Source organism: Macaca nemestrina, chromosome 12 (genome assembly GCF_043159975.1).
Source record: "Macaca nemestrina isolate mMacNem1 chromosome 12, mMacNem.hap1, whole genome shotgun sequence".
In the NCBI taxonomy this organism is placed as follows: domain Eukaryota; kingdom Metazoa; phylum Chordata; class Mammalia; order Primates; family Cercopithecidae; genus Macaca; species Macaca nemestrina.
The window spans coordinates 17,069,608-17,097,143 of NC_092136.1; the positions used below are offsets into that span (position 1 = coordinate 17,069,608).

Below are 27,536 nucleotides of genomic sequence, written 5' to 3' on the forward strand. Positions count from 1 at the left end.
TAAGTCTTTCCCAACCTTGGGTTTCTATGAGATGGCTCAGAGATGGCACACTTAAGATTCCTAAAAGCCTTGTTGTTGATAGAGGATGTAGAGCACTTTTAAACTCTTTTGGGAGTCTTTTGTGTGAATATATTCTGAGATACCACTTTAGATCTTTCTGAGGTTTTTCTATTTTTTTTTTAAGATTTTATAGTCAAATCCTAGACTTCATCTTTAAATCATGTATTCACAGCAATGCCATAGATTTGATCATCCTTGGAAACCACTTCTTAATTTTGTCAACTTTTGCCATTATGGGAGGCTAAGAGATTTCAAAGCCATCAAATCCTGGATCTTTCAATATTAATAATTTAGTTTGTTTCTTGCCTGTCTCATCTTACTCTAATCTTCAAGGCAAAACCAGGTGGAAGTTTAAACATTTCACTTAGAAAATATCTTTTGTTAGATAACACAGAATGTTAGGCACATTTTGTACCTTTCAAATTACTATAGGCAATAGCATTGCTAAACACCTGCCCTACATAACAAGAATATTCTTTTCTACAACTTTCAATAATATTTTTCTCACTCACCTGGAATCTCTAAATTGTAGTCTTATCAAAGATCTCCAAAACATATTAATATTTCAATGATATTTTGTTCAAAACTGACTGCCCATTTCCAAAGCCACCTTAACATCTGGGGTTTTTATTTGGCAACAATATATTCCCAGGCACCAAAAATCCGCTGATATAGTTTGACTCTGTGTCCCCACCCAAATCTCAAGTCGATTGTGATCCTCAGTGTTGGAGGAGGGACCTGGTAGGTGATTCACAGAGGCAGACTTCCCCCTTGCTGTTCTCCTGACAGTAAATGAGTTCTCAGAAAATCTGGTGGTTTAAAGTGTATGCACTTCCTCTTTCACTCTCTCTCTCCTGCCGGCCATGAGAAGACATTCCTGCTTCCCCTTCACCTTTCTGCCATGATTGAAAGTTTCCTGAGGCCTCCTTAGACCTGCTTCCTGTACAGCCTGTGAACTGTGTGTCAACTAAACCTCTTTTCTTCATAAATCACCAAGTCTCAAGGTAGTTCTTGATAGAAGTGTGAGAACAGACTAATACATCTGCATTAATTGTTCATTGACAGCTAAAATGTGTCCCCAAAACTTAGCAGTTGGAAACAATAAGCACTGAATACCTCATGGTTTCTATGCATCAGATATCCAGGAGCAGCTTAGCTCTGAGTTTAGAGTCTCCCATGAGGTTACAACCAGGCTTCCAGAGCTACAGTAATCTCAAGGCTCAACTAATGTCAAACTTCTGCAGCCAACCTCACTCAAGAGGTTGCTGGTACCTCTTGTTCCTTGATGACTGTTGGCCAGAAGCTCAGGTTCTTCATCCCAAAGGTCTCTTCACAGGGTTGTTTAAATTTGGCCACTTCCTGCTGAGTGAAAGACCTAATGTAGGTGGAGAAAAAGAGAGAGAGAGAATACAGCCTATTAAAACTGAACCTCAGGTATGAGGTATTCTCATTCCTACCATATGCTATTCATCACGTAGACCAAGCCAGGTAAAGTATGGGAGGAGACTACACAATGATGTGAATACCAGAGAATAGGATCACTGGGGGTTCCTTGTGTGGCCGACTACCACAATTACTGGGAGTAAATTTCAAAAGATAGAGGTGAGACAATAAGAGTGTCTGGTATAAGGAATTATGCAAGAGTGGCAAGCTGAAGGTTACCTTTTGAATGGTTTGCAACAGCTTACTCAAATGTGATATGTGTTGCCTCTATAACTGAAAGACCCAGTACGTTTTAAATCGCTTAATTGCAGTACAAGTTGCCCTAAGTTGTCATTGCTTTGGAGAGGATATCTCAACATTCTGCAGAGCACAAAATCAGGAGAATTATTTTCTGATGTTAAGAATATTTGTATCTTTACAGGATTTATTTAAGACATAATCTCTGACACATCAGTTTCTCACTAAGAAATTTAGGACACTTGCCCAGTGTCTTAAGGCTACCTTAAATATCTGTAGTTCTCTGACAGTAAATTGTGCCAACATTTGGATGCCCTGAATTTTTATTATCTTTTTGCAAGCTCTCCCAGGCATTCAGAAGATCCCAGTTCTTGTAATCACCACCACTTCCATGACAGTTTTGTGAAACCGCCACCTCAGTCCTCCAGGCATTTGATTCAGTGAGCACTTCACTGTAATCATGCACAAAGGATTATTTAGTCAGCCATGTTACTATACACCATGGATTACTGAATACAATTTCTGTTTTAAAGATGCTTAGCCCTATCTTCACAGTCAAGGATATGATTACATACCCATATTTGAAGGTCTAGTTCACAGAGCATTATTAACAAGAGTCTGAGTACATTAGAGAAAACCACAATCTTTTCTAGAGATTTCAAAACATAACATTTATTACAGAAAATTATTTTTACAATTGTTAAATAATTGATGAAAAGGCAAAAATCCCACAAAACCTTAAGATACCACAGTAGTGGTTACTGCAGAAAATAACTATCATCCCTAAAGCTGAGGCATGCTGGGATTAATACAGTGTGGAAGGGTGTAGACAGATAACACAGATCCAGGAAAAAGAAATGTTAATTATCTTACATTGAGACATCTTTTACATTCCCTTACTAATTCTAATTGGTTTTGATAGATCTTTTTGGATTTGGATGTTCATACAATTGTATTATCTTAAAATATGAAAGTGTTATTCTATCTTCACTAATATTCTTTTCTTTTTTTCTTGTCTTACTCAATTGTCTAGGACAACGTTTCCACAGAAGTGGAAATAATGAACACTCTTCCCTTGAGTTGAAATTTAAAACAAAGTGTCTATTATTTCCTTTTTTTGTTTTGTTTTTTTTTTGGAGACAGAGTCTCATTCTGTCTCCAAGCTGGAGTGCAGTGGTGCAATCTCAGCTCACTGCAACCTCCAACTCCCTGGTTCAAGCGATTCTCCTGCCTCAGCCTCCTGAGTGGCTGGTATTACAAGCACATGCCACCACGCCAGGCTAATATTTGTATTTTTAGTAGAATCGGGGTTTTGCCATGTTGGCCAGGATGGTCTCGATCTCCTGACCTTGTGATCTGCCCACCTCAGCCTCCCGAATTGCTGGGATTACAGGCAGGAACCACCACACCCGGCTGATTATTTTAACTTAATTGTGATATTTACCTATAGATTTGGTAGGTAACAATTAAGACGTTTCTATTTCTATTTTTTCTGGGAGCTTCTGTTTTCTTCTGTTTTGTTTTATTAAGAACAGGTGCGTGAAGGTTAGTTTCATGCATCAATTAACTGGGCCACGGGGTGCCCAGACATTCAGTCAAACATTATTATGGATGTTTTTATAAGGGTGTTTTGGGATGAGATTAACAATTAAATCAGAAGCCTAAGTAAAGCAGATTGCCCTTGGTAATGCGAACGGGAAGCGTCCATCAGTATATGCCTGAGTCTACCAAAAGGCTAATTCTCTCCCAAGCAAAGGCAGATTCCTTCCTCTTTCTGCCTTTGAACTGGGACATTAGGTGTTTGCCTATAGACTGGAACTGGAACATCGCTCTTCCTGGATCTCAAAACTGCTGACCTTCTGACTGGAAATACACCCCTGGCCCTCTGGTTCTTGGGCCTTCCGAATTAGACTAGAATTTCATCATTGGCTGCCCTGGGATCCAGCGTGCTGGTTTACCCTGAAGTTCTCAGTATCTGTCCACCTTTATAATCGCATGAGCTAATTCTTTAAAGTAAATAAATACCTTCAAATGGAGAGAGATAGATATAGGTAAGCAGATATTTATTCCCTTGGTTCCATTTCTCTGGAAAATTTTGACTAATACAAGATATAAATTTTAATAAATATCTTTACTATATAAATTGAAATAAACATACGCTTTTCTCCCTTATTTTGCTAATATGGTAGATTCACTGATGAATTTTAAATGACATATCCACTTTAAATTCCTAGAATAATATACAACTTGCTTTATATATTGTTGAAATTTATGCGAAAACTTTGTTATTAGTATTGTCGTATTCTATATTCTGTTCATAAGTTGTTACCTAAAATCGCCAAGAATTACCTCCAAAAATTTTCCTGAACTTTGGTTCTCTCACATCCACAGGTTCAGGCTTGTTTTTATTTACTCTCCCTAGGATTTTTTCCTGGTGCTTAAACTGCATGACAAGTTTCAGGGCGAAACTTTTACCAACATGGGTGTTCTTGAGCTTAAATATTTTATGTATCTAGAATGCCATAAGCAGGAAATACTATTGAATCAAATATTTATCCTTTTCTTAATGTAATTTCTTAATTTATCCTTTTCTTAATTTATGTTCTTATTATCCTTTTCTTAATTTCTTATTTATTAGAAATTAAATTTCTAATACAATCTTTGATGCCGTCTTCATTTAGTCAACATAATATGAAAGTTGACATTTACATAAAATGGTCCAGATATAATTTTTATTGTTGTTAATCCACTAAGAAGTGAGCATTAAACTACAGAACTTCCTTTAGTATTGTGCATATGCTCAGCAAATGTCCTGCCGCAGCCCTCCACGGGAAAAAAGTCACATTTATACCTATTGGATTCAAAGGTTTAAAAGAAGAGCAGCATACAAATGTATTTGTAGAAAAAAATAGCCCATAGCTATCCCTTAATATGACCATTAGCGAGCTTACATTATCTAAAATACATTTATCTTCACAGTTAACATGTTTACTTTCAGATTCAAAGTACAATTTGATAATGTTGGGGGAAAATTGCATTATATTTGTGTAAACTGCCCATTTAATGAACATTTATCAAAATAAAAAAAATCACGTCTTAAAGGGATTTGCAACTCTTCTTTTTTTCTTTTATTTTTATTTTCTACTAAAAGAAACCTACCAAATTACTGCTTACATAACTTCAAAATCAATATTTAAAAATAATATATTCTAAGTTTATCCTCAAAACCTTATTGAATATACTAAATATTCTGCAGTGCATACTCAAACTTTCTAAATCCTTTTTCGTGTTCCTTAACATCTTTATTAAACTATACACACATGCACACACACACACACACACACACACAGATTTTAAAATACTCGACTAGAGTGTTTAATTATGACTCATTATTGACAGTTAAAACTTAAAGTAAATCCTCTGTTACTTTTGCTATGTTCTCTAAGTGTTGAGAATTTTGTTGTGTGTCCCTGTACAGTAAGTTACATAGACATGTCATTTGGTGTAAAGCATTACAGTAAAAAATTATTCAACTTTTTATTGAAAATAAAAATAAACCTTGAGGGGAAACAAGCAACTTTTAATAGGTTGGATTGGACCTACAACATATGGTTGTCTTCATATTCTGTGCTTGCAAGTCTGAATCATGATTGCCAAGACACAAGGAGAAAAAGTAAGTTCTTATACCTAATCTCAACCAGCCATTTGGTTGAGGCAGTCAAATTATTTCAATTATTTGAAAACCTCTCTAAAACCAGTTACAGCCATGGGTTATCTGTTTTCTGCAATAAAGTTATCTGGCATTATCAAGGAAGAATGTGTTTAAAGATGTAAATGTTTCAGTCGATTTTTAACCCAGTTTTTCATTTCTCCCTGTACCCATCACTGTTGACTTGTAACTTTGCAGCTGTACAAGAAGTAGATAACTTTCTCAACTCTTGCTTTGGGGCTAGGACATGTGATTTTCTCTGACTCATAAAATGTTAACAGGTGAGACCCAAGCAGGAACTTGAAGTATGCTTTTATTATTGGAATACTCTATCGTGGCTCTGCTTTCAACAAAGACTATTAGCCAAATGTTCCAAAGAAGATGACATACATACAGGTCTGTAGATCCAAAGATAGCTAGCTGATCAAGTTACCCTATTCTTGACACCCAAGTGGCCCAACTGATATCAACAGAGCTACCCCAGTCAAGTCACTTATTCGAAAGGATTACTTACTGTTGGATATCACTGACTTTATGAATATTTATTTTCATCAATAAATAACTAATAATATATGTGTATTATCTCAATATCATTATCCTGGTTGTTATATTGTACTATCACAGGGGGAAACTGGTTAAAAGATAATTGGAATTCCTCTATATTATTTCTTACAAAGGAAAATGAATAGAAAATTAGCTCAATTAAATTTTTAATAAATAAATAACATGCACAATCATATTGGCATAAATGGCAACACTAGGGTGATGGGCATTTATTTGCAAAAATATTTATCATTTTCTTATTATATTGCATAAAGAAAAATATAATTTATAATACCAAGTATAATTTAACTATACCAGATTCTGGACTTTGTAAGGAAGATAATTTTCTTATTTATTTTTGTTTGTCTGCAAATCTTCTAATGCCAAAATTGCCCATGTAGAATCAATTGCAATTATTTTTAGATAGTGTTTTATACTGAAGAGCTCTTATAGTAATTTTGTTATCAGGTAAACTTCCTCATTGTAAACTACTATTCTTCAGATCATCTCAAAAATTTTTACATTTTGCCATATTTGAATTGAACTGAAATTTGACCTAGGCAATCACACATAAACGTATACTAACACAAAAGCTTTTGTATTACAATATTCTGCATAAACAATTTAGTTTAAGTGATCTGAGATTTCATACTTACAATATTTATAACTTTGAAGTTATTTTACTAACAATATTTATAACTTTGAAGTTATTTTACTAAACATCAGTGTGAATAGATATTGGACTGTCGGAGGGTTATCACAATTTCATGCAATGACTGGTTATTAAACAACTGCACTGTTACTCTCAAGGATAAATTATTAATATTTCTAGCATTATATTTTATGACATAATAATTTGGTAATGACTAACTTTCTGACTGTCTCTTTTACATCCTTGTTCCTGAGGCTATAGATCAAGGGGTTCAGCATGGGAATGACCACTGTGTAAAAGACAGAGGCCACCTTGACCATGAGCCATGAACTTTTGGAGTTGGGAACACAGTAGAGAAAAAGAATAGTCCCATGGAAAATGGTAATGGCGGTCAGGTGGGAGGCACACGTGGAGAACGCTTTCTGGCGCCCCCCACTGGAAGGCATCTTCATGACAGTGATTAAAATGAAAGCATAGGAAGTGAGAATGATCACCAGGCTGCTTATTTCATTGAATGTGGCAGAAACTAAAATAACCTTCTGGCTCACATAGGGGTCAGAACAGGACACAGCAACAATGGCAGCGTGCTCACAGACAAAGTTATTGATGAAATTAGTCCTACAAAAAGATAAAGTCAACAGAAAGTATGTGTATGTTAGGGAACAAACTAAACTCCAAGAGTATGATGCAGCCACTAACAAGGAGCAAAGCCTCCGGGACATTGCAACCGTGTACAGCAGAGGGTTACACACGGCCACAAATCTGTCATAGGCCATCGCTACCAGCATGAATGTTTCTGTCACCACAAATATGCAGGCAAAGAAGAATTGCATGATGCATCCTGTGAAGCAGATGGTTCTGTCTTCCACAACCAAGTTCTCCAGCAATTTGGGTGTAACTGTGGTGGAATAACAGAAATCAACAAAGGACAAGTGGCTGAGGAAAAAGTACATTGGGGTGTGGAGTTTGGGGTTGATCCTGATGACCACGATCATGCCCAGGTTCCCCAGCACAGTGACTGTGTAGATGGTCAGGAACACCAGGAACAGGGGCAGCTGAAGGTCTGGATATTCTGAGAAGCCCAAGAGGATGAAGGTGACTGCAGCAGTCTGATTTTTTTGAATCCTATGAAAAAGAAAATAAGAAAGTTGATCCAGAGAAGTAGGCACCAATATGTGCAATAAGAAACAGAAAGGAAGAAATATTGAGAGACTTAGTGGGTCTTTATTAAGAGTGTTACTGAAAATACTAGGTTTCCACTGTTACGTTATTTCAAAAGGTAGAGTACTTATATAAAAATTACAAGGTGAATAGGACTATTTTGTGAATGGAATAATAAAAAACAAAATTAAGACAGGAATAACAACAAAATGGGGTGTACCTTCCTATATTTCAGATAAGACTCACCATCATCATAGACATCAGGCTTCATGAGAAGGGCCACTCTAAGTTTGCATGAATCTGAGATAAGTGCAAATATTTCTGTTGGAGGAAACATATACTTTTCTACAGTTTCATTTCTGCCTTATCGCTAAAGCTATGAGATAGTTAACTTACAACTCTTAACAAATTGTAAAATGTTAACATTCCTGTAAAGTGGTAAATTTAACGTTTTATTGGTGGTTTTATTTTTAACACCCTTCTCATTCCTTGTAATCCAATACTTTCAACACATTCTGGAGCTGTGTTGCACTAATATGCTAATCTTTCTCATGCATGTTGAACTAAACTTGAAAAATGTTTAATGTTATTTTTAATGATGTATTATATCACTTATGAGAAGGTTATTGCAACAAAATATGTGATGTATGTTTCTGTAGTGATAAATAGTTGAAGCAATAGTAAATGAAAAGTTCTTTATTTTCTGAGGTGGCAAATTTCAGAAGATAGGTAGGTGATAGACAACAATAAACATAAAAGTACTGAATAGTGCAAATAAATATTAGTTTTTAGGAAAAATACATTCCATCCCTTTGATTTAAGTTTAAAGCTTTGCCAAGGATAAGTGTCAGGGGGACCCATCTCAAATAGGACATCTTAATATTCAATGAATATGCCTTGGTGCCACTAGGCATTTCCTCAATAATAAAATGTGATAATATATTCATGATATGAAATTTAAATCAGTAGAATGGAAGCAGAAAGATTGCTAATGATTGTAATGGTTACAAGACATGCTATGAAGCGAATTAGATATTCAGTTTTATATTTTTAGAATTATAGCTAATTAGTGTGGTTTCAAAAACCTTGAATAAGTTATTGAAATGAGGCTTATATAGCACAGCTATCAACATGTGGACACATTTGTGAATACAATGCAGAGAATCATTTTCCTGAACCCACACAATGGAAGTACTGTAGAATTTCATTTGTGGCTTTACTCTAAGTCATAACTATATATTCCCTATTCTCCTTTATGTTTTTCCATTACACAATAGCTTTCTCTAGTTCCCACAAGCTTGTACCTGTAGGAAAGATATCTTCCAAAAGGAGCAATTACTCAGCAATTTCCCTGAAACAATTATTTAAAAAATCTTAACACTATAAAACTAGATTGTGACTGTATTCCACAGTCACGCTCCTCAATGTGAAATATCCTTTGCAACATTGCAAGAATAATTTTCTGTAATCAATTTAACCTGAGAGTCAATGACTTTAACAATCCCTAATGCTTTTTACTGATGAATGCTTGGAAACTACATTGTGCAGTCTGGATTTTCCCAAACTGCTTAGATCTAGATATTCAATCTCATTACCACTAACACATTCTTAAAGTCATGGTAGATGTATCAGGTTGTCATAGAGCACATGCTCATTTACATAAAGTGTGCTATCTAAATTATCACCTTTATAATGCTTTATTTTACCTTTTACTGTTATAAAGATTACTCATTGTTTCTTCTTCTCTGTACACATTGCAAACACTAGTGTTTATAACTCAAAATTACCATAAGTCATATCCTATCATTTACAGATTTGGTTATTAGTCTCACTTATCTCCTCAGAAAGTATAGGAAGTTTAAAGATAAGGCTAATTTTGTTTTATTCTTCTTTATTTGCCAAAGTATTGATTTCATTGCTGGGTACATGGTGGGAGCCTGATGAGAAAATCAGAATTTATATCATTTGAAAGAGAGAAGGAATTGGGATATAACAACAAAAGTCCTCTGCTCGTTGAACTAAGTGGATTGGGGAGGACTTTGACCTACATGTGTGTTTGTCTCATACTAAGATTACCAGAACTTAGTCTTTTTCTTCTAAAATAAAATTTAAATATCTAAATCAACTCACCTAAATACAGAGGCATTTGAGTGATTCATTTACTGAAGGATCTTTTGCTGAAATTAATGAACTCCAATAATGCTCCTGCTTAGTATTTAATTAATAGAAACAAACCTGAAAACAACGGTAGGAGTGTCGCGAGTATATTTTCTTGAAGATTTTAAATGTTACCTTTTTCCCCAACCTATTAAGAAAACTCATAGATAGCAGAGATAAGGTCACATCTAGAAACTAAGTCCTAGCACCAAACTGTGTCACAAATATATGCCCCCAAGACCTTGGGGACCTCAAGACTAGAGAATATCACTGAAGTATTGCCTTGGAGCCTACAGTTTGTGCAATTAGATATAACACTGTCCCGTGTGATATCTTGTTTGTATAGTGCTTTTCTAAAGCCCTTGACATTTGCCTTACCAACTTCACTTAATTAATCTTAATACTGAATTTTGACTTTATATAAGTATAAAATACAGAAATGTGAAAGGGAAAAATCAGCTGTAAAGCAATAGTCTAGACATGGATATTATTACCTCATGAGGAATTTATTTTCTCTTTTTATGAAGGTACATTTATGTTATTATATGTCCAAATACAGAGCTGCCTAAATAATGCTACATCATTTATTTATCATTTGTTAGCAATATAAACTTCATTTGGTAGCCACACCATTGTTTTTATTTAATAGAAAACAATTTGTGTTGGCCTTTTAAAAATATGGCTAAATGATCTTCAGATGTTTATGTTGACTATTGGATCTGAAAAAAACTGGGTTATATGTTTCTAAAAATAAACCAGTTTATGGAAAATGCCACTTTATGGAGAAGATGATGTATTCATTAATTTTGGCAATCTATCTAGCATGTTTTTTAAAGAATAAAAGCTTCTCACTAGTGCAAAGTCCAAAATGCATTCCTAAACATTGGGCATCTCTGCTACATGTAGTAATGCAAGGGCCCGTGTTCCTTTCTACTCATATTTCACCACCGTCATGGTGCGTCCGAGGTTATGGTTGCGTCTTGCATGTGAGGAAAAGGGAATTATGCAACAACCTTTTAATGTGTTTTCAGAGAAAAGCTCATTTCATTGCAGAGGACCTCATATAGCACATAGGGAAATCAAGGGCAAAAGAGCTGATGGTGTCTCAGACACGATACAACTAAGGAACTACAGATAGAAAAGCAATAGGAATCTGTTCATTGAAGATATTCGCCTGTGGTTTCCTTTTCTTGTAGTATCTTTGCCTGTCTTTGTTATCAACATAAAGCCAGTTCCATAAAATGAGTCTCAAAGTGTTCTCACTTCTTTAATGTTTGGAATGTTTTTAGAAATATTAGTGTTTGTACTTTTTATATGTTTGGTAGAATTCACAAGTGAAACCGTCTTGTCCCGCATTTTCTTTCTTGGGAGGTTTTTGATTACTGATTCAATCTTGTTATTAGTTTTTTATCTGTTCAGAGTTTCTATTTCTTCATGATTCAGTCATTGTAGGTTGTATATTTCTAAAAATTTACTTATTTCTTGTAAGTCATCCAATTTGTAGGCATGCAATTGTTCATAGTAGTCAATTTTGGTCCTTCTTAATTTCTAAGGCATCGGTAGGTTAGATGCAATGTTTCCTCTTTCATTTCTGATTATATTTGAGTCTCCTTTTTTCTTGGTCCACCTATTATTTGGCCAATTATGTTTACATTTTTAAAAATCCTGAGTTTTTATTGATTTATTCTATTGTTTTTTTATATTATTTATTTCTGTTCTAACATTTATTATTCCCATCTTTCTGTTAACTTTATGCTTCACATCCCATGTTCATGGATTAGAAAACTTATTGTTGTTAAAATATTCATTCTACTCAAATATATGTAATGATTTAATGCAATGTCAATTAAAATCACATAGATTTGGACTTATTTTCTATTATCACAAAACAGAATAGAAACTAAAATTTTTGTAAACATACAAAAGATCAACACAGCTAAAGTAAACAAGAAATAAAAAAGAAAAATGCTGGAGGCATCACTCTTCCTGATTTCAGAATACATTACAAAATCGCAATAAATAAAATAGTATTGTACTGGCATATAAACAGACACATAGACCATTGGGCAGAATAGAAAGCCCAGACATAACCCACACACATACAGACATCTAACCTTTAACAAGTGTACCAAGAATACATAATGGGAAAAAGGATAGTCTCTTCAACAAATCCTGTTAGGAAAACTGGATATCCACATGCAAAAGAATGAAGTCAGACCCGCTTCTGACATGATACACAAAAGTCAACTCAAAATAGATTAAAAATTAAATTTAGGGTCATTAACTGTAAAAGAGAATATAGCGGAAAATCTTCCTGACTGGTTTTGTCCATTATTTCCTGAACATGGCGACAAAAACACGAACAATAAAAGTGAAAATAGATCAGTGGAACTGTATCAAACCGAAAAGTTGCACAGCAAAAGAAACAATCAACAGAGTGAAAAGGCAACCTATGAAATGGAAGAAAATATTTGCTAATCATATGTTTTATAAGAAGTTAATATGTGAAATATATAAGGAACTTCTACAATTCAACAGCACAAGGGAAATACCCAATTAAAACAGGTATAGGACTTAAATAGACATTTCTCCATTATGGACATACGGATGGCCAACATGTACATGAAAAGACGATGAAATCACTATTCATCTGGGAATTACAAGACAAAACCATAATGAGATATCACCTCATACCTTTTAGTATGGCTATGATGAAACATAATAATAATAATTAGTGTTGCAAGGATGTGGAGATATAGGACGCTTGTCCATTGTTGATGGGCACATAAAGTGGTGCAGCCACCATGGGAAACATATCAACGTTCCTTAAAATATTAAAACTAGAATTAGTATACAACCCAGCAATCTCACTTTTGGGTATATAACCAAAAGAACTGAAATCCAGATCTTGAAGAGATATCTACACTACCATGCTCACTCCAGCATTATTCACAATACCCAAAATATGGAAACAATCTAAACATCCATTGACAGATGAATGGAGACAAAAAAATATGGCATATACATAAAATGGAATATTATTCAGCCTTAAAAAGAAAGGAATCCTGCTACATGTGACAACAGAAATAAACCTGGAGGGCCTTATGCCAAATTAGATAAATGAGCAACAGAAGTACAAATATGTTCTTGATAATGACAGGAGACAGAGAAATTCACCCTTGTTGAGCTGAATGAGGGCTCAAGGTACTGTGCCCAGGCTTTCCCTCTTTTGTAGTGACACCTAACATGGCTTTCCAATTGTGCATTTGCTATGTACTCAGCACTGTAATAGGCATTTTAGAAACTATAAAATTATAAAATGTTGGCCTTGACTTCCAAACTTTTTCTTCTAAGAATTCTTCTGGGGAATAATGCATGTGACTGCAAATTATACAATAAAGCATACAATTCTTATTACATACTAAAACTAAAGTTTGTGCGCATAAAAAGAAGAAGAATATTGTGATCAAAAGAATAAAAGTATTTCCTAGAAATATAGGCCAATTCATAATAATAAATATGGTGAAAGATAATGAATCAAATATTCCTAGTTAATGGAACGAAGTGATTATCCTAGCAGTTAGACTTACACATGGGTTTGCCTCCTGCAGAGATTATTGGAACACACTATTTTCCTTCTAAAGTTATATAAAGTAAGAATTGAATAACTCACTTAAGTGCAGAAGGAATTGACTTACTCATGTACTGACGCTTCTTTTGCAAAGATTAATAGACTCCAGGGAAGTGCCCGAGGAGAATCCAAATTAAATAAAAAAAATAAGCAAATCACAATAAAAGTGACAGGAGTCTATACTAGATTTCAATAAATGTTTTAAGAAAATAACTTTTTCCCCTAATTTTTTCAAAATAATCTCAGTGATAACAGAGAGGAAAGGAGACTAAAAGGCTAAATTCTAACACCAAACTGTGTCACACATATATATGCCACAAAGGCCTTAGGGATGTTAACCCTAGAGAATATAATTGAAGGATTCCCTAGGAGGCCACAAATAAAACAATTAGATAAAACAATGCCCCATGTGATATCCTGGTTGCATGTAATTTCTTGTAATGACTGCTGAATAATTTCATTATAAACTTTAATCCCATGATCTTTTTTTAAATATGTTGAACCAGACAATATATTTTGACTTAACATACCTGAAAAATACAAAAATGCAAAAAAGAAAAAAATCAGCTATTGGGCAACAATCCAGAGATAACTACTGTCAATTGTTTTTGTATTTCTGGTTTTCTCACCACTATGTGGGTATATATGTATTTCTGTGTATCTGAAACAAAGCTTATACAGTAAGTATCATAGCTATATTGTGTATTATCCTTTTTCATATAAAATTGTAGTGTGAGCTTCATTTTAGGTAACAAATAGCTATTAAACTTACATAAATACCTGTTCATCTTTTCTTTAAGTAAATGTGATATGCATTATTTTTTAATTTATTAAATATGTATGTTGGTGATTCTTGAAATTAATTGTGAATTTCATTACAAATAGAGATGCAAAAATTCCTCAACAGAATACCACAAACTGTATTCAACAGCACGTAAAAAGACATTAAAATTAAACACATGGCAAGTGGAATTTATTCCTGGAATGTAATATAGTACAGTTTGCCACATTAAAATTCATCAGTGTAATACACCACATTAACAGCATAAATGAAAAAATACATGATCTTCTCAATTGATGTAGAAAAGCAATTTGACAAAAGTCCACACTCTTTCATAATAAAACCACTAAAAAAAACTAAGAATAGAGAAAACATCTTCAGCAAGTTAAAGGCCAGTGATACATGAAAAGCCTACAGTTAATACTCAAAGATGGAAAGGCTAAAAGATTTTCCTCAGAGATAAAGAATAAGACAAAGATGTTTGCTTTCACTGCTTTCATTCAAAATAGTGTTAAAGGTTCTAGCCAGAGCAATTAGGCGACACAGGTTTTCAAAATGCATCCAAATATGACAGAAAAAAAAATCAGAATTTTAGCAGATGACTTTTTTTTTTTTTTTGACAGAGTTTCACTCTTGTTGCCCAGGCTGGAGTGCAAAGGCACGATCTCAGCTCACTGCAACCTCTACCTCTTAGTTCAAGAGATTCTCCTGCCTCAGTCTTCTGAATAGCTGGGAATAGCTGAGATTACAGGTGCCCACAACCACACCTGGCTCATGTTTTATATTTTTAGGAAAGATGGGGTTTTACCATGTTGGCTAGGCTGGTCTTGAACTCCTGACTTCAGGTGAACACATTTACCCAACATAACTCTTAGAACTAATAAACAAATCCAACAATATTCCAGGATACAAATTAAACATACAAAAATCTGTTGCATTTCTTTACTTTCAAAGAACAAGTCCCCTCCAAAAAAAAAAAAAAAAAAAAAAGAAACAATTTGTTTGCATTTGCATAGAAAAGAATGAAATACTTAGGAATAAACTTAGCCAAACAGACAAAAGAATAATACACTGAAAAATATAAAATGTTGCTGACAGAAATTAAAGAGGACATAAATAAATGAAAAGTCATCTTATGTTCATAGATTTGAAGCCTTTATGTGGTAAGATGTCAGTACTCCCCATAGCAATTACAAATCCATTGAAAACTCTATGAAAATCTCAATGACATTGTTTGCATCAAAAAAAATCCATTCTAAAATCTAGACAGAATTACATGAGACTCTAAATAGCCATAACACTCTTGTAAAAGGAAAACAAAGTTGGAGGTTTCACACTTTCTGATTTCATACTTACCAAAAAGCTATAGTAATCAAAGCAGTGAAGTACTGGTATAAAGAAAGATATAGAGACTAATAGAATAGAAGAGACCACCCAGAAGTAAACATACATATATGTGGTCAAATGTATTACACATGAGTGCCAAGATCATGCAATAGGAAGAGGGCAGTCTTTTTAACAGATGGTATTCAGAAAACTAGCCTCCTGCAAGATAATCAATTTGAACCCTTGTCTTACACAATGAACAAAAAATTAACTTAAAATGGATCAAAGACCTAGGTGAGAGCCAAAACTATAGAACTCTTAGGAGATACATGAGTCAGTTCTCACATTGCTATAAAGACATACCTGAGGCCGGGCGCGGTGGCTCACGCCTGTAATCCCAGCACTTTGGGAGGCCGAGGCGGGCGGATCACAAGGTCAGGAGATCGAGACCACGGTGAAACCCCGTCTCTACTAAAAATACAAAAAATTAGCCGGGCGCGGTTGTGGGCGCCTGTAGTCCCAGCTACTCGGGAGGCTGAGGCAGGAGAATGGCGTGAACCCGGGAGGCGGAGCTTGCAGTGAGCCGAGATTGTGCCACTGCACTCCAGCCTGGGCGACAGAGCGAGACTCCACCTCAAAAAAAAAAAAAAAAAAAAAAGACATACCTGAGAATGGGTAATTGAGAAAGAAAAGTGGTTAAATTGGCTCATGGTTCTGCAAGCTACACAGGAAGCATGATGATGGTATCTTCTTGGCTTCTGAGAAGGTCTCAGGAAACTTACAATTATGGCGAAAGGCGAAGAGCAAGCAGGCACATCTCACACGGCTGGAGCAAGAGGATGAGATGGGAGAGGAGGGTGCTACACACTTTTAGATAACCAGATCTCATGAGACCTCATTCACTCACTGTCACAAGAACAGCACCAAGAGGATGATGCTAAACCATTCATGAAAAACTGCCCCCAGGATTCAATCACCTACCACCAGGTCCCACCTCCAACACTGGAGGTTACGTGAGATTTTGAGGGGACACGGATCCAAACCTTGTCACGAGAAGACCTAGAAGAAAAACTTCATGACATTGAATTTGTTAATTATTTATTGTATATGACGCCAAAAGTATTTACATATATATATACACACACACACACATATATATACATATAATGGACTTCATCAAAATTAAAAACTTCAAACAACACTCCCAACAGAGTAAGAGAGCAGCCCAAAATATAAGAGAAAATCTTTTGAAATTCCATTTCTAAGTGATTAATATACAGAATATATACTTTTAAAACTCCTATAATCAACAAAACAAAAACAGCTCAATTCAAAAGTAGGCAAAGAACTTAAATACGCATGTCTTCAAAGAAGCTACAAACATGCCAAAAAGCATGTGGAAATATCCCCATCACTAATAATTAGGGATATGCAAATCAAAACCACAACGAACAGCAACTCATGTATTTAAAATGAACAGATTCTAGAGTTCTGCTGTACAACATTGTGCCTAAAGGTTTTTTTTAATACTATATTGCATAAAATTAAAATTCTGTTGAAAGTTGAGCTCATGTATTTGGTCTTATGACAATAATAACACACAAAAAAAAACCCCAAAATAAACAAATAAACAAAACAGCTACCACTTCACACCCTTTAGGATGGCAATTATGAAAAGGAAAAAAAAAAGAAAAAGAAGAAAACAGCGGAAAATAACAAATTTTAGGGGAGATGGAATGAATTGGACCCCTTGAATATTACTGGTGAGAATGTAAAATGGTGAAGCTGCTCTAGAAAAACCTAGAGTAGTTCTTCCAATAATTAGACAGGAAAATACACATGACCCAGCAATTCCACTTCCAATATGTACCAAAATAATTGAAAGCAGAGATTCAAACATATGTTTGTGCATCAATGTTCTTAACAGTGTTATTCGCAGTAGCTCAAAGGTAGAAACAACCCAAACATCCATGGAGAGATGATTCAACATGGATGAACCATGAAAACATTAAGCTAAGTGAAATAAGCCAAACACAAAAGGCAAATATTGTAAGATACTATGTGTATGAGGTACCTAGAAACATCAAATTATAGAGACAGAAACATTACTGCTTCCCAGGGACTTGAGGAGAAATAAATGCGGAGCTATTGCCTCTTAGCAATAAAATCCTCTTTATGCCTGATGCTTGAAACAGAGGCTTAAGAGAAGCACTAATTTAAATACAGATGGGTGATGGATGATGGATAGGTGGATAGAAAGCTGGGTGATAGATTGATAGACGTAGATACATACAGAGAAGGATCGAGCAATACAGGAACATATACATACATTATGCACAAACCACATATATGTATTTTAAGTATACCTATATATCACATACTGTTTGCATTTTGCATTTCCTTTACATTTTGCAAAACTGTGTTTACAAATCAAACTTTTATACCATTTGATTCTCAAATAATTTCTGAATGTATTTGTAAGGTTTTCAAAAATATTACAAATGGTTAACCAAAACTTGAATATTTTAACGATTTTCCAAGGAAATCTACCAAATTAAATAAGAGGTTGACAAATAAATCTTACTTCAAAATTCTTTCTTGCATAAACAAATGTTTTTTTAAAATTTTATCCTAGTTTGACATAATGAGAACAAAATATTTTACTTTTCATCAGTATTACCAAGTCAACTCTTGTCTAATTGCTGTGTCATTCTCAGTCAATTGCAATTGGTAGAATTTGTTTTCATATAGTCTAGAAGTACAAATTCCACCTCCTAGAGAGTAGTTGAGAGAATACATTTTTCTGTTATAAGTGGCAAAAATAGAACAGCCACTAGAGGGCAGAGTGATACCAGGAATAAGAAAACAGTTGTCAGATGCATGAGCAGTCATAAAACATGACTATATTTTAACATATTAAAAACTGTAAAGTCAACAAAAACGGAAATATATGCAAATAGAATTCCATGAAGACAGAATAAAAGCATAAATTAATAACAATATTTTACTAAACAATAGGCATTTCATTTAAAAACATAAAAGCTTGCCATTAAAAATAATACAGGGATAATCCAGATCAAAATTGCTAAATTATTATAGAAGATATACATAGGACAATTACTAGAATAAATTTGATGATAGTGCATATCTATATCAATGAAATGAAGATAAATAATAAGTTCTATAGAAAAGACAGAAAAAAAGCTTTAAGCTAATAACAGCACTTAAAAGTTACTCTTTCTATCCATCCTCCCAAAAACCATTCAGATCAAAGAAAGTAAATAAGTAAATCACACATCTGTGCATCACTGTAAGACAGATGACCCTATGAAGTGAAAGTTGAATATAGGCAGAGAAATATTTTTCAGAAGAAAAGAACTGAATTTCAAAATGTCATAATTCCATGTAGAGTAAGGTCTGAAGAGACAGCTTAGAAAAGAGAAAAGGAAAATAGAAATCCTACTAGTGGGATCAAACAGATAAAATCAATAAGAAAGTTCTACTCTCATAACAAAAAATTAAAAACCAGATCAAGGCCTGATAGAAAACAGCATTACCTAGAAAAAAAGAAAAAAAAAAAAAAGCCTACCAATTGTATGAAACTTGTTGTGAAAAGCCTAGAAAAATTATTTCCAGGGAAAAGGAGGAGAGTAGAAAGAAGACATTGCCCTGTAGAGTTGTAATGGTTAAGAAAGAGGAAGCAATGCAAATACATTGAGGGTTCTCCTAAAACAAAACACACACACACACACACACAACAAAGTTTGCTGGTGGTAGTATTTTATAAATATTTTTGTGTATATTTATGTATTTAGATATAGATATATACACAGCTATATGTGTGTGTATATGTAGTTGTCTTTGGGTATTCATGGGGGACTGGTTTTATGACCTCCTTGGATATCAAAATCTGCAGATGCTCAAATCTCTGATATAAAATAACATAGTATTTGCATATAACCTATGCATATCTTCTGGTATACTATAAATTATCTCTAGATTACTTATAACACCTAATACTATCTAAACAGTTGTTTTACTGTATTGTTTAGAAAATAATGCTGAGAAAAAACATCTATACATGGTCAGTGCAGAGGCAATTTTATTCTTGAATAGTTTTGATCTACAGCTAATTAAATACACAGATGTGGAACTCATAAACTGAATATGGCTGACTTATCTACCTATATATAGACATCTATGTATAAATCTATCAATCAAACTACATATATACCTATCTTTCTACATATACATATACACCAGGAACTCACACAGGGACACATACACACTATAATGTTAGAATATAACAATCTAAAACTGAGAATTTTCTAAGCCACATGAAACCCTCATCATAGTACACAAAATTAGCACACAAAAAAATCTCTATCCATGCAATGCTACTATAAGGGTGGGAGGGGAGTCAGCAAATAAGAACAAAATATTCCAACCAATGAAAATGACGTTTTCATATAACAATACAAAAAAGAACAGAAGGAAATTATACCATAACACTTCAGATTGAATTAAATATAAGTTAATAAGTATTTTTAAATATTAAAAATATCTTGAATTAAAATTTTTAAATAAAATATAAATAGATAAAAAGAACTTATACCTAAAAAATGTTGGGCAGACTTAATAAACAAATTGAAGAAATAGTCCATTGGAGAAATCAAGACACAGTTACAAAGTAGAAAAGGGAGACTAAACACAAATATAATTTAATAAAGTATACAAAAAATAATTAGGAAAACAATCAAGAAAATTAAAATTAAAGAAAGGAAAAGGATAGACAAAATATAAATAAAATGTCAACAGTCAAAGAAGATTCAATATGCATATAATTGGAGTCTCAGGAAAAAAAAAAAGCAACACAATAGGAATATACACAGTGAAAGGGCCCATATTTTAAAATGTGTATGTTTCCTTATAGCTGAAGTGTGTCTCTTATCAGCATAAGAAAATGGGTCTTGTTTTTTTTTTTTTCCTTTTCATCCATTCAGCCACTCTATGTCATGTCTTTTGACTGGATAATTTAATCCATTTATATCTGAGGTATTTGTTGGTAGATAAGAACTTACCTACTGCCATTTAAAAACTTGTTTCTAGTTGTATTCTAGATCCTTGGTTCCTTTTTCCTCTCTTATTGCCTTCCTTTGTGATTAGGTGATTTCTCCCTAGTTGTATACTTTGATTCTCTCTTTTTCATCTTCTATGTAGGTTTTTGCTCTGTGGTTATGATGAGGTTTGCATAAAACGTCTTATAGTTATAATAGCCTATTGTAAGCTGATAAAAACCTAACATCACTCACATGAAATGAGTCTTTTTATTCAATTTACACTTCGCATTTTTTTTTGGTGTCATGATTTACATCACTGTATATTATATGTCCCTAAACAAATTGTCATAACTATTATTTTAATAGTTTTGTCAATAAACCATACTAAGATATCAGTGATTTACACATCATCATGGTAATAGTCCCGGAGTATTCTAAATTTGGCTATGAACTTACTTTAAGTAGTGAGTTTTATGCTTTCATATGTTTTCATGTTCCTAGTTAGTGCTCTTTTCTTTCAGTTTGAAGAACTCTCTTTAGCATTTGTTGTAAACTAATCTGGTCATGGTGAAGTCCCTCAGCTTATCTCTCCTTTGTTTCTGAAGGATAGCTTTGTTGGGTAAGTTATTCCAAGTTGGTAGTTTTGTGTAAGTGTGTGTGTGTGTTTCCTTTAGCACTTAAATCTATCATCTCACTATCTCCAGATCTGGGAGGTTTCTGCTGAGAAATCTGTTGCTGATCTTACTAAATTATTCCTACTATGAGATTTTCTGTTTGTGATTTTGGATGTACTGATTATATCTTGGTATCATCTTCTTTGAATTGCATCTAATTGGAGACTTTTGACTTTCCTGTACTTGAATATTTATAGCTTTCCCTACATTTGGAATATTTTCTGCTAAAATTTTTTAAAATAAGCTTTATGTCTTTCTCTCTCTCTCTTCCTCCAACTCCTATAACTTGAAAATTTGCTTTTTTGATGATATCCCATAAGTCCTGTAAGCTTTTTCATTCCTTTTCATTTTTCCCTTTATTTTTAACTGACTGTATATTTTCAAATAAGCTGCCTTCAAGTTCAAGAGATTCCCTCTGATCAATCCTTTTGTTAATGTTTTTCTCTTGCATTTTTTCTTTTGTTCATTTTATTTTTCAACTCCATAATTTCTGTTGTTTTTTGTTTTTTGTTTTTTGTTTTTTTTGAAATTCAATCTGTTAAATTTCTTTTTTTGGTCATGTATTGTTTTCTTGATTTTGTTAAATTATTTCTCTGTATTTTCTTGAAGTTCACTGATCTTGTTAAAATTACATTAAATTATTTCTCAGGCAGTTCAGACATCTCCATTATTTTAGGGTCAGCTACTAGCATTTTTATTTGTTTATTTTGTAATGTCATGTTTCCCTGGTTGTTCTTGATACTTGTTACCAAGCATTGCTGTCTGTGCATTTGAAGAAGTAGAGATTTATTTCAGTCTTTGAAGACAGGCTTTGTCTGAGAAAGGCTTGACCAATCAACCTATCCAGAGATTCTGACTAGGCCATTTTGCATGATCTGCAGGTGGACTTGCTGTTGGATTCCTCAGGTAGACTCTTCTGGTGCTTGAGTCAGCAAGTCAACAGATCTGGCAACTTGGTCCATGCCATTGGTTTGGAGTCTGGATCCACTCCAGACTGGACTCCAGGACCTGTTGACCTGGAGTCTGACCAGGGGGATTCCACAGGAGCAGTCCTGGTGTTTAACTTGCTTCTGCGGGAGACCTTGAGGTGCTGATTCTAGTACCTGAACCTAGATCCTTAGTCCACTGGACTGAACCTGGATCCTGAATCTATGGGAATGGGCCTGATATTGGAGTGGGCATGGATCTGAGGTCTACAGAGGTGGGCTTATGTTTTCATCTAGGGAGCTGGCTTAGAGCCTGGATTTGAATGGGTGGTCCTGGAGCCTTGGTTGGTGGAGACCGTCCAGGTTCTACTGTCTAGCTGGTAGTCCTAGTGCCTAGATCTGCTAGAACACACCTGGTCCCTGGGGTCACTGGAACCTGGGGGCACTGGGACAAGCCCAGAGCCTGGGGCTGACCTGCTGCTGGGAAGGCATGGAGCCTGTGTCTGTGGAGTATTTCTGAAGACTGGAATCATGATGTCATGGTACCTAGAGCCACAGTGATTTGCATAAAACCTCTGTCATGGGGTCAGCCTGGAGGCAGGGTGTGGGAGACTGTTCTCCACCTCCGGGGGTTCTTCTAAATTTTGGTGCAACACAACATTTTGGTTCTGGCTCAATTCTTCAATCTCTGTTTCTTTTGGATGACCTCAAACAACCTCATGATTTAAACTGTCATTTACAAATAATGATTTCCAAATCAAATTCTGCAGTGCTGACTTGAAATTTATACTTAAAAAAATTCAACTGTCTACTGAATATTTTTACTTGCATATGCCATGGTTGCCTGAGTTTCAACCTGTCCTCATTACCTTACTTTTATTCTAAGATCCTCAACCTGAGATACCACTACTCAGCCATTCTAAATATCTTTCATCATCACTTTCTAGTACTCTGTGGTCTTAGGCTAGCATGTAAAAAATGTGGAAAGAGGAAAAAACACAGAATAAAACAGTAATTAGTATAGATCTTAATACTGAACTTACTAAATATGTAACCTGGGCAAGCTGCTTAGCTTCTGTGAGTTTCAGTTTTCTCTCATGTGAAATGTTATTACTGAGGACTAAGCTCTGATATTTTCATCTTACTCAAATTTCTATCTAAGTAGTCTGGGGAGTCATGCCCTACAAACCATAAATTCTCATCAGATGGGTTTTATTTGACACTGTATGTCATGGCTTACTTTCCAATCTGACTCTGATATAACAAGGAAGAAAATCAAAATATTTTACCCCAAAACTTGTTTTTCTGTTGTATCTTGAAATGGCCCTGCAAAACTGCTCCTTGTGGGAAAAATCTACATTCTATAAAGAATATCCTTTTTACTTTTATTTTCCTTCCTTCCTTTCCAGATACAGGAGATAATCAACTAAGAGCCAGGCACCCTTTAAGGTCCGATAAGAAACATTTCACAACCTGGTGTCTCTGAAGTCTGCTGAGAGCTTCCTTCACTCAATAAAACCTGGTCTCCACAATCCTTTATCTTAACCCAAACATTCCTTTCTACTGATTCCAAGTCTTCAGATAAACTCAACCAACTGCCAACCAGAAAATGTTTAAATTTACCTATAGCCTGGAAAGTCTCCACTTTGAGTTGTCCAGCCTTTCTGAACCAAACCAATGTATTTCTTAAATGTATTTGATTGATGTCTCATGCCTTCCTAAAATATATAAAACCAAGCTGTACCCCAAGCACCTTGGGCACATGTTCTCAGGACCTCCTGAGGGCTGTGTCACAGGCCATGGTCACTCATAATTGGCTCAGAATAAATCTCTTAAAATATTTTACAGAGTTGGACTCTTGTTGTCAACATTAACACATACCTCATGGGATAGTTACGTGAATTCAAATATACAACTTACGTAAAGTGACAAGCATGGAGCCAAGTATATAAAAGGTATTCAATAAAAATTGGGTAAAGTAATATTATTTCAACAAAGTTTATTCCTTAATACATGTTTTTATTTACTAACGGGAGTTAGTAAATAAAATGGAAATTAATTTGAAAAAAAAAGTATGAGATCCAGTGCTGATCATATGTGTCAATCCTCAGCTGACTTGCTATAAATCTGTGGTTCATTGGTGGGGGTTTATCTGTAGCCCACAGAATAGAATCTCTAGTTTCAGAACACCACTGTGCCTTCTCTAGATTGTACTTGCAAATATACTACAAGTGTGTTACAGGAGCTAAAAATGTTTGTTTCCTAATTCAGGGAGTGGCAAGTTAGGGCACTGGGTGGGTGAAGGTTATTTCGTGGTAAACCACTTTTTTTTTTAACCAACGACAACATTTTTTCTTCTTCCTGTTCTCTCTTACCCTCTCCATCACCTATATTACATTTCTCCTCTTTTTCACTGGTACCTTTGGTGTGCCTGAAGCACTAACACCTCCACATTCTTGCACCTATCTGGTTACTGGATATGAGAAGGGTTAACTTGCTGTTAACTTGTTGATTTAACTTTTGTTTTGACTAAATACACAACGCAAAAACTAAATTTATCACAACACCTGAGAAGTTTCTGATTGACAAAATAAAGAAAAACTTTAGGGAATAATTCTCTCTACGATGCTCATCTCTTCAGTCATTATGTGTTAAACTATTCCCTCAAGGTTGTAGAAAGAAACATTTTAAAACATATTCTCTGGGAAGGCTGCTTTCAAAAAGGGATGTACAGACAACACTCATTTAGAGACTCTTCTGACATGTAAGTGACAGGTTATTTTCATCTTTGTGAGCTTAGAGAGTTATTACAGATTAATTCAAAATAATTTAAAAATATATTTCTGTGTCTTGCAACTGTACAGTGGTTAGATTTTCTGAGAAAAAAAAAAGGACAGGAAAAAATAACCCAAAATTTAAAGGTTTACTGTCAGTGTGGAATGAAACATCACCTTTGGAATAAAGTCATCTTTTGAACTCAAAAAATATTTTATGGGCACTAGTCATATGAAAAGCCATCATTTTTGTGTGGGGAGAAAAGGATACTTTCCATGTATTAAGGTTTAGTACAGTTTCTCGAGATGGCAGAGTGAATAAAAGTTAGCTAATCTGGTTTGAGAAATTGAAGCAAATGCAGTAGTTATTAGAAGATATGATATATTACTAGTGCTGCTTTGTCTCCAGACCATTGTAACCCACACTTTTGTGTCTGATTCCTTTGAGAACCTGATGAAAGCTGTTAATACTCCTCTGGAAAAAAAAAAATGAATGTAGAATCACACACACACATGCACAAAAGTGTGCATTACTATCAGGAAGCTATGAAAAATGTAAAGGCTCTCCTTGCATCTCTTAAGGGCCAAGGATTCATATATAGAAAAAATAATAATCTTGAGATTATCATTTTTATGGGAGTCAGAGTCCCAAAGCCTTCCATGGCCATGTGATGCCATGCAGAGTACATCTTCTACTCCAGGTCATGGAGCTACTTGACTGAGTTATTTAAAATTGATTTCAGGCTGGGTTTTTTTTTGTTTGTTTGTTTTTTGTTTTGTTTTGTTTTTTGGCTTTTTAAGTGAGGAGCATATTTGTCAGTCTACTCTTCTTAACAGCTCAAGTAAATTAATGATGTGAAGGTGTTTTGCAATCAGAATAACATTAAAATAACCAGATACTACTATTACATTTTTAGAGATAAGAGAGAATGTTCAAATCAAAAACGCCAAGCACCTATGTTATACAAGACTCTGGATTTGGTACAGTGGAAAGTAATATCTGGGGAACACCTAGCTTTCCAAAATTCTTATTTCAGGAAGGAAGTTAAAAGAAGTACACAAATAATTGTCTTTAAGCAATGATGTGTAATGGTATAAGAAAAAGTATAATGGTAGACCTTAAAGAGCAGCAGAGGTAATTTTCTTTATCGCAAGACAATTATTGAAGGCCACTTAGAAGAGGTTTCTTCATAGTTGGGTCTTGAAGTTTCAAGATGGTTGAAGTAGCTAGAAATGGAAAGGAATTCCAGAGAAGAAGACAGATATTGACTATTGATTAAACTATTGAATAAATATTCGAAGAGGATTTATAATTATTAGTTAATGAATTATAGTTAGTTAACTCTAAGTAAATTATATATATAATTTTAAATTATACATAAAGTAAAAAATAAAAAATAAAGTTAATTAAATTATATATATAATTTTTATTTACCTAAAAATGCTATGTCCAAATGTATAATATAGATAACCTTGTTCTGGAAATAGATAGCCTGATGGGATTGCGAATATGCAGACCAACCGCTGTACACTCAACAGAATGCTCAAAATCATGGAATATTAGAGGTGAAAATGACCATTGCTTCCAGAGTCTACCACATTTTTCTCAAGTACAAACACTTTTTGATGGATTGCTGTTTTAAATGAATAAGGGAAAAATAAGCTTATTGTAATGATTAACATACCAACTCAGTTCCCTTATAGTTTAAGGCACTCGACAGAAGTTATAGAATCCAAAGATACATATACTTTTTTTATTCTGAGCACTCCAAAATAAATAACTTCATCATTTTCTTTTTTCTTTTTTTGGAGGAAAATAAGGTATATTTCATATCTGTTCAGGAGAGGAAAATTTATCCAGGGAGAGGAATAAATATATATAAGGGGAATTCTGTATCTGTTTTGTCTATCATACTGTTTGCTTTGGCCAGCTCACAACTTTCAACACAATGTTTTGAAGGTAAGGATGGAACTGGGGAGAAATACAATGGGTTAAGTATGTCTTCTAGATTATATTTAAATAAATTACACTTCCAGTTATATTTTGATGTGTATATACATACCTTCCAATATCATCTTAAAAAGAAAGATCTAGAGTAAAGATTTTGTTCTTGAAAGTGAAGCCTCATGATAATATTTTTTCCACATTAAAATAAACAAATCTTCATTGAAAGAAGTGACATTTCAAAGTTGAATGATCACTGACTTTTCTGGAAAAGAAAAAAATTGAAGAAGTCAATTACCGATGAACTATAATCTCTCTTTTCTCTAAAACCACATTTTCCTCCCTCTTCTGAATCTCTGCTCTGCTCTAGGAACACAGGGTTTTCAGAAATGTGAATAATAAAAAACCTGCTGGGGATTACAGCTATGATCCAGGCCTACACCAACCTTCTGATGAC

At 34.3% G+C, this 27,536-nt stretch overlaps 1 protein-coding gene across 2 annotated transcripts; it reads right to left on the reverse strand.

Annotated features, from left to right (window-relative positions):
* Positions 1-5,088: 5,088 nt before the first annotated feature.
* On the reverse strand, positions 5,089-27,338 carry LOC105466453 (olfactory receptor 5D13). Of its 2 annotated transcripts, none has more exons than XM_024788090.2 (3): positions 27,198-27,338; positions 26,253-26,361; positions 5,089-7,769 (listed from the first exon to the last, which is right to left on the reverse strand). In XM_024788090.2, the coding sequence occupies exon 3, from the start codon at positions 7,637-7,639 to the stop codon at positions 6,827-6,829; it is 813 nt and encodes a 270-aa protein (XP_024643858.2). In that variant the 5' UTR covers positions 7,640-7,769; positions 26,253-26,361; positions 27,198-27,338; the 3' UTR covers positions 5,089-6,826. The 2 variants fall into 2 exon arrangements, with proteins under 2 accessions (XP_024643858.2, XP_070930717.1); XM_071074616.1 differs by lacking the exon at positions 27,198-27,338 and adding an exon at positions 26,570-26,764.
* Positions 27,339-27,536: the final 198 nt, after the last annotated feature.

What these genes read in the sequence shown, in the direction of transcription:
- LOC105466453 (XM_024788090.2), bottom strand. Translation starts at nt 7,639, where the DNA reads ATGATCGTGGTCATCAGGATCAACCCCAAACTCCACACCCCAATGTAC.